Genomic DNA, 9102 nt, shown 5'->3' with positions numbered 1-9102 from the left:
TAACGTACGTGTAGAACCAATGTGGACAATATTGCATAGAAACATGCGTCCTGGGCGCTACTAAAACCCCAACTCTCTTTGATGAGCTACACCAGAAAGTGATACCAATTAACTCCCAAGAGGTACGACTACTATTTATAAGAGCTGACACTGGAAAAGCATGCTTGCATTACTAACTTTATCAAAGTGCACCCCGCACAGCGAGTTGACCGATGCCTTGACGCACGTATTCCGGAAGGGCAATTCCTTACGGACAATTCTAACTATTCCTTACCGTCTAGTCCATTCAACCGAATCTGAGTCAATTCAAATGATATAGAGACAGTGTGTGACTCGTTTGGAACACACCTTCAACATTCTATTGACATGTCGATATGGGAGGTAATGGGTATTTACACGGCAATATGTCACCCATGGGTAATCTTAGAGGAAGAGCTATATTTATAGACACATTTTCACCTGACCACTTCACTCTGTTTACTACCCGAGCTTCCTCTTTTCCAGTGTTCGTAAGCTTTGGACCAACTCTTTGACCATTGACTTTATGAAGTGGGCTGCATCTTGCTCTATTGAGGAAGAGGAAAAAGTACTAGACTTGTAATATACTACTGTATGTTTTGGTAGTACAAGATAAACCGTTATCGACAAAGAAAATCCTTTTTATTAGGTCATTTTGTATAAGGAGATGATCCCGATTAGATTATCAGTCTGTCTGCTCAATACCTTTTTGAAAGTACGTACGGGTTTGCTTTATATTTCAGTTGCCTGGACCAAAAAGCCATTTCCACGTCTATACGTGCTGGATCCTTGACTTAATGATTAATTACCCTGGAATGTATTGACTCAGACGGCTTCCTGCCTCAACTGTCAATATTTGCACTTGACCCCTAACCCCGCCCATTGTCACAAAAGGACGAATGCATACACATTATTCGATGCACACGACCCACGTGGCTGTATTATAGCATATCTGTCCGATACGGCTGGGTAGCTCTTTAATGACGCTTAATAGAGCATTGCACAGGAATAGACGGTCCGGATAGTACTAGTCAAAGCCTAGTGAGTCACTTAACGTAGAGATGTGACAAACAAGTACGGTTCTTTGGGTTTCTTTTTAATTGGGGCGACATGTGACGTTATAGGTCTGGCAGTATATAACACGATTTTCCGTACTGGCTTTTATTGAAGTCATGACGCGTGTTTATCAGAGAGCTAGCCTGGAGTATGGACTATCACTGCAACACAAGGTAAATTTTTATTTGATTTTTTAGTAACTCTCAAGACTGTCGAAAAGGCACAATTCCAGAAAGCTCAGTCAGAATTTCTTAAAGACGTTTGCTTTGTTTAATTAAAGAATGATGTTATTTGGATAACGTTTTCATGCATCTTCCGTAGAAGAAATCGTAATAAAAGGAAGACACGTTGACTGAGTTCCAAGCCATTCAAAATGCGTATCGTAAGTACAGTAGAGGCTATTCGTTTCAATACGAGTAAATTGTTCTGGAGCACACGATCGCGATTGATTTAAAAAACATCACCATCAGAAACGCGCAACATAAAAGGCATTTATCTAATTAGAATAAGCAACACTATTTTACATGCATGTGGGAAGATGAAAGGCTTTAAGAGCGAACTTTTCATTAGCTCTGCATACAGTTAAAGGGAAAACAATTCTTCGTTTTGGCGGACAGAGTGCCATACAACGGATTTGCCCGGGGTAAACGACGATTCCCCCATACTTGCCAATGGTAAATGAATCCGTTCCTACATTCAAAGTTAGTCGATCGTTTCTTTAAGTGTTTTTATTATTATTATTATTATTATTTTGGAATAATCTCTTAGGAGAATATTACGGAGGGGAGCACGCTTTGATTTTCAAGTGGTCCAACAGATTCCAGAATAACGATAACTGCCGTTTTGCTGATAAAATGGAATTGGTTATATTTCTATGTGTTGTTTAGAATGTATTTATGTGGAATTTTGAATCTTATAAGAAGAGTTGGAAACCGTTTTATGTTTAACATTAGAACATAATTTACATGAGAAGCTACATATACCTATGTGATTTTGTAAGATATTACGTCTAAAAATCCTTCAGCTGTCAGCCGCTTCCATCATTTTCTGATTGTCTGTGCTTGTGAGTAATTGCAATCGCACCATGAAATTGCAATTTAAGGGAGCATTCAGATAGACACATCGTACGAAATGGGTCAGTCCAACACTGTGGGGGCTGAACTGAATGACACGCCTCCTCAAAAAGGAAGGTATTAATTAACTTTCGTGTTCGCTCGACTTAAATACCCCCTATCTGCTTGAGGAAGCGTGTCAGATAATTCAGTTGATTCCATTGATTGCACTTGCATCCCCCGCTTTATTACGGCGATATAAAAGACTTTCTATCATTTCTGTCGAGAGAAAAAACATTTTCCTCGTGTTCCTGATTGCTCGACCCGTTCTCGATATTGTATACAAAATCTCATTATATAATTTTGTTCTAAACGAATCGTGATTCATTCAGTCTGTTTTAAGTCTGAAAGTCTGTTTTAAGAAAGATAGGTAGCTTTACAGGATAGGATATTTACTACTTTGATATATTTAAGTGCGGATACATGTACCATATCTTTAATTACTTCATACAACCATACTACGTATATTAACTGATGAACAGGTCTGTCTTTTCAAAAATCGGTACCCGATTTGATGTCATTAACGTTTTGCAACAAGCATTTATTGATGCCGGTGGTTTCCTTCATTTTGCTTAATAGGTTACATTTTAAAATAACCTTCGTATGCCAGTAAACGTGGTGTAGTTTTGGTTGTCACCAGAACAAAAAAGGTTACAGATATGCAATTTTAGTAACCAGATCCTCAATGCATTATATCCATTAACATATCTGCTTTGGGTCCATGGTACAAGTAACAAAGGCGGTTACAAGCACGATTTAACTTATATCAAGTGCTTTTTTAAAGATCCTGTGCAAATGCCTAAATTGCACCATGCACTAATACCATGAGATGTAAATGAGACTGAATGACACTCTATTCGGTCCTGTTTATCTGGGTGTTCATTAAAGTCTTCTGACCTTGCTATATTTTTTTTTTCTAATGACACTAACGCACCTCAGGTCACGGCATTGTGGAGTCTGTTTACGAGGAAAGATCACAACAAAATGATTTGATTTTTCCAGGGAGCAAAAGTCCTGTTAGCCATCGCCTACAGCACCACCTACCGACTTTTTCCAGATTCATATTTATTTATTTATCTATCACATACATATACTGCTTGATCGTTTGACCGTACCTTAAGTTTGTTACTTCTTCAGCATGGGCAAGATATCTTAGTTTAAACGACCAAATATTTTTTTCAATTCTCATTGTCTGCTTTTATTTCAGATGAGAAATTGCACCAAATCAGTGTGGATGTTTATTCAGACCACAGTACTACTAACCTGCGTCATGAGTTTAACGAGCAGCGCCACCTTGTGTGAAGTGCGCTGTGAGACAGAAGACGTGGCATCTTTGAAAGACTACTGGAGAAGTAAACACAGCTCAGGTGACTTATTGACATTTGGTCTCCTTTATTAAGATGATGAACTTAGCATAGTTGGTCCATTCATTTTAATTATTAATCTAATAAACGGTTGTATCCCTGTGCTTTTAATTTTAATTCTTTAAACGCTATCTATCTTTGCATCACCTGTGTCTGTTGTTACCATAAATATTCGTGAAACGATACTAATAATTATATAAATTACCCCAAGTTATATGTTCCTCAGACAAATTTAGTGTTGCTTTATTTAAGTAACATTGGACAATGCATCCCCATGCAATACGAGAGATAATGACCAATGGTCTTCTTCCTTCCAGATACATTTACTGGTTTTGTCCAGTCACTGTTGAAATCTCTTCAGGCGTTTCCGTCCCTGTCAGGACTTTACGAGAATGTCTTATATGTAATAAGGACCTACGACGATTGCATGACCACGTGTGAAATTCCACATAGTAAAAAACGCGGACGTTTACAGCATTTACCGTCTCAGGATGCTTTCTTCAGAATTTTTGAATTAAGTAAGTGGTTTGTGGTTATGTGTTTCCACCTGTGCTGTGTATAGCGTTGTGGCTATCACGTCATCTTCTGATGCTTTCTTTGATCTTTCGTTTTCTTAATTATTATAAATGGAGTAATTTTTCCCATTACCTTCGCTTTTTTTCCTCTCAGGAGTATCATATGAATAGGAATAATTACTTTATTTTGTGAATTGTGTTTAGTTCCCGTGAAGACGTATGCCACCAAATAACAACGGGCGCTTGACAGCATGCTTCATATTGAAAACTGTCCATTTAGCCGTTGAGCAGATTGAATGAATTTATTTTCCCAGCCATTGCTTAGCATTTAGTACCATTCTAAAAGAGCTCGTACAAATCACCTGATTCACAAATATGTTATTACGTTTCAGAATCTCGTTCGATTGGGAGGAGATGACGTCACTGGAGTCCCATTCTCTAAGGGAATTTTTGGGCTCTCCCAGAGAATGTTAATAAAAATCAGACGAAGCAGTAGCTGACCCAGATATTCAGTAACACAAGTTTTGATTGGACAAGTTGGAAATCCACCGCTTTCTATAAAAGATTCACTGGCGTTTTTTCATCAATTGACAATTTATCCAAGATACCATCACCATAGAAACGTGAACAGTCAGTTTATGATATGCCTGTAAACAGAGAAATTGAAGGCACAGCGATTGTAGTTTCAGTAGAGAAAAACCATGAATATACCGCGTCAAGAATGATTTTTCATTTAAAACATAAAACTGAGAGAGGGCTCTTTGACACAATCGCCTGTATCAGAAATAGGAAGACAACAAATAGGAGGATGATAAATAGACCTTTTTGGTTTGGAAAACACATCCACAAATAACGTCACATAAAGGTGTAACCACGTGGACCCTAAGAACGGCCGAGTAGACGGGGCTCTCACTTCCGTTACAAAGAATAGCAAAAGAAAACCATTTCTCACATAGCTGACGTCATTACCTGGATGTCTTTTCAAAACCAAAAATGTTGATTTAATTCAAACACTGACGTTTCATTTTTTTCTGATTGTTCAAATTTTATGGCATCGTTATAAGGTATGAAGGAAACTTAAAATTGAATGCGAAATTTTTACTGTTTATGTTAATTGAATGATACTAAACATGACATTTAGCTTGTTTTTCTTATACATTGGTCATGTGCAATTGTTTCTCATTTTCTTAGACAACATGCCTTATTTTACTCCTTGGATAACAAATCAAGATTCAGATAAAAGTGAATAAACCCAGATTTGACAAACATTTGTGACACATAAATTGCTCGGCGATAAATGTTTAATTTGGCTGACAAGTACCAATCTAAAAGTTACCAAAAGATTTGCAGAATCATCAATACAGGAAACATCGCTCCGTTTACCGGTACATGAGGTTCTTACTTTTTCTTTTCCAAACTTAGTATGAATCACTAAGCACTAACTCAACTTCAGTTTGTAGGGTCGGTCTTCTTTTCTTCAATCACAGGTGCCCAGTGAGGCACCCCGCATATGTATGAAGTATTAAAGGGATAACAACTGTTCGTTTCGGCCCAAAAAAACGGATTTTCCTAGGGTAAAGGACAATTTTCCCCATACTTACCAATGGTTTGTGAACCCATTCGACCTTAATTTTCAAAGTTATTTCTTTTTTTTTTTTTGTAATAATCTCTGGAGAGAATATTACGGAGCCAACTATGAAGGTCCAAGTTGTCTGGTGGGAAGCAAAGATTCCAGCATAATTGAAGAACTGTCTACAATGATTTTATTGTAAAACATAAATCTCATATGAACAGTTGTTCTCCCTTTAAGCATCCGATAGTTTTTACTCCCATAGGCTACTTCCCCTGATTTCTCTCTTTGGTCGCTCTCATTGATTAGTTTAACAGTTTTACAGTTTATTCTTATTTACTGTGATACATATAGGTTGGAGAACATATAACAGTACATACATATGCTTGTTAACCTGAAGGCTTGACCCCTTGTTCACTATTTTAATAAATTTTACAGATTATTAATTTTTTCCTTGTTATTTTTGAAAATAAATATATATGGCCTGTTGAATAATTTTCTTGGGATGGATAGATCTCTACTTTCGGCAAAAAAGTACAATTAAATACATCATGAAATTCGTCTCCTCTTTTTTTTTTTTTTTTTTTTTTTTTTTTTTTTTTTTTTGGAAATTACATAACCTCGAATTCCTAAGTATTTTTGACCATCTTCCTGTTTCTATTGGTAATCTATGATTGTTATTATTTTGTAGGTATACAGAGTGGAAAGAACATAGTTTCTTCATTTAAACTCTGAATTTGTTAAAATGTTATAAGTCAACCCTTTACTAGTATTATAACAATCCGAACTCCATTCTTGAATAAACTGATCCTGCAATTTCACTTTCACACAATTTATCAGCCATTCATTGTTACAGGCATCCTGTGTAATAAACATTTTGCTAAGACCACAATTATCAAAAATGGACTTCAGATTGTGCGTCCACTTGCTTTCACATCCCTGTGTAAATTTACCATAGATAAGTTTGTATAGTATATATGAACATTTACTTTGTTTACCTGTGATCAAATTTGCCCAGAACCAATTCTTGCTTTAATACTAATACTTAATAGCATTCTACATAGTTCTCCATAAATCATTATCTTGGGTGTGTTTGTTTTCAGATTCAATAAAAATCTACAGAATTTCAAGCGTACTATAATTTCTAAATTACCAGACCCCCATACTACACAGTCATATAATAAAATTGGAACAATCATGTTAGCAAAGAGGCCTAACTAATCTACAACTTGGATAGCCTCACCTGGTTATTTTCTAAACTCTGCTTTTGGGGCTAACTGGTATGTCTGTACACCGGTATGTGGTGGTGTCCTGAGTTTAAAGCGTCGCGAGAAATTAAAAACGAATATTTGCCTCCCATCGTGCACATGTTTCGTCACTCTAGTTGGAGATATATATACACGGAAAACCACATTACTTGGCGTGAATTCCCACAGCGGTCTCTCCGACGCTTTAAAGTAGATAGATATAATCGATAATTACAAGACTGCCCTGCCACTGATAACTCCCCACGTGTACGTTAGTTATATCATTCACAAAGCATTACCCGGTACTTCATGGCTTTTTTCCCCCTTTAAATGTCAAGGTCATCTGCCCAAGATAACAACGTCGCACAAAATACAACGTTTAAAACACATTATGTTGACAACAGATGCTAAGTGGACATTGGAAAATTCCGGGTTTACTTCATTAAATCTAAAGTGCCCTCACAAGTTAAAAGGTTTCATGTTACGCATTAAAAACCTCAATAATGTTTCTCTAGAGGTCTTTTCACAAAGACCGTTATATTTTAGCGATACAAATATAACCGTCTTCAAAAGGAAGCAATTCTGATCACAATGCGAAGTAACAAAATGATTAAGACTGGGTTCCCATACTAAGACCGATCCATCTGGATCGACCTAACTCCCTGGGGGTTCACGCTAAATTGCTATCAGCTCAAGAGGCTTAAATGTCTGTCATGCCTACCGAATCAGCTAGGGGTAAAGATAATTACCCCCTTACAGTTTTACTAGGCGTGACAGACGTTTAAGCCGGTTAGTTTGATAGCAATTTAGTGAGACTCCCCGAGGAGATAGATCGATCCAAATATCTGTGGGAATGGTCCCTAAGTTTTAGACAATAGCAACGCCACCCGATTTTAAGGGGAAGGAAGTCCTCCCTTCTCTTGTGAAACTGGAAGACAAGCCTGTTTCAAAAGATAAGTAAATGAATGATGATTAATAAAGCCTAAAACTACACTGCAAGAATAACAACAAGGCGTACTTACGGTAATACCGTTCCTTTCGCCCCCCCCCCCCCCCCTCCTATTTATGCACTAACAGTAGAGGATACTATACACTCTGCCGGATCACTCTCCCCACTCCCAGTCACACTTGGTTTACTGGGGAAGCGACAGGTTGGACTGACGAATACAAGGCGTGAGTCGGGTAACATGATTTTAAAATTATCAATACTAGCAACTAGTATCGCACCATGAAATTTCGAGTTAAGTCGTTAGTTGGTTGATCGCAATAACGTACTCGAGGCTCGAGATGAGGCGTGATCATTATATAGTCACACATCTTTGTGGATCATGATTTGGCAGTAAGGAGCTTGGGCCAGGAAGGGGTTAGAATGGTGGAAAATGGTTCTTAAAACGCCCCTTTACAATTTAATATCTGTATTAATTCTCTGCTCTGTTGTCATTAAACAAGATACGTGCACATCGAATCTAGAGTTAATTTATAGGTTTTGACATATACATCAACAATGAAGAATGGTGATATAGCCGAGACTGTGGAAAATGAATTTTATGTTTTAAAACTTTTTAAAACTCGACGGCTTGTAGCAGAGGTGGAACTATTTCCACCAAAAATTCTGCTAATGATAACGTTGCCCCAAACCCTTTCCCATAAAGTGTCTGCGCCTCCCTTTCATTCAACATGCACACAATACACACATCTGTAGATAGATGCACGAATGCATTTGAGCCTTCGAAAAACTTGTGTGCTTGGATACAATGTTATAATGAACAGATTGATGAGCGCTGAGCATTAACAGAGTGGTATGGGAATTGTGATAAAGATACAATCTAAACCAGCAATCCGCGCCAATCATTCGCCATTACTACATTTAATCTCGAAAAGAAAATACATGTGTATTTTGGCCGCATTCAGAACCAGTTGATCGGCGGACTAACTAGTCTGCGGATCAAATATGGTGCCACCCACCTGAAAGAGAGTCAAGATTTTATTGCTCTGCCCCTCATGGGACGGCGCGCATGGGAGGCGGTTTCCATTGTCAAGTGTGCGCCATATTTGATCCGCGAAACTGTTAGTCCGCGGATCAACTGGATGTGAACGCAGCTTTTGTGTCCGCAATTTAATCATTGTTCGTGCAAAACGCACGTAGGTCTCATATCTACGATAAACTTGTGCAGATAATGTTATTATTGACAAAGTACAAGAGAAGCTTATCAGTTTAGA

General features: G+C 37.7%; 1 protein-coding gene across 2 annotated transcripts; it reads left to right on the top strand.

The window, feature by feature from the left end:
- The first annotated feature begins 1000 nt into the window (after positions 1 to 1000).
- On the top strand, positions 1001 to 6765 carry LOC106180422 (uncharacterized). Of its 2 annotated transcripts, none has more exons than XM_013564402.2 (4): positions 1001 to 1247; positions 3394 to 3553; positions 3868 to 4068; positions 4458 to 6765. In XM_013564402.2, exons 1-4 carry the CDS (start codon positions 1191 to 1193, stop codon positions 4481 to 4483), a joined length of 444 nt encoding a protein of 147 aa, XP_013419856.1. In that variant the 5' UTR covers positions 1001 to 1190; the 3' UTR covers positions 4484 to 6765. The 2 variants fall into 2 exon arrangements, with proteins under 2 accessions (XP_013419856.1, XP_086873547.1); XM_087017421.1 differs by lacking the exon at positions 1001 to 1247 and adding an exon at positions 1433 to 1456.
- The last annotated feature ends 2337 nt before the right edge of the window (positions 6766 to 9102 follow it).

Source organism: Lingula anatina, chromosome 7 (assembly GCF_051362555.1).
Source record: "Lingula anatina isolate TDL-2025a chromosome 7, LinAna3.0, whole genome shotgun sequence".
Classification (NCBI taxonomy): Eukaryota; Metazoa; Brachiopoda; class Lingulata; order Lingulida; family Lingulidae; genus Lingula; species Lingula anatina.
Note: the sequence above shows the minus strand (reverse complement) of the source record. Positions and strands in the feature narration are given on the sequence as shown.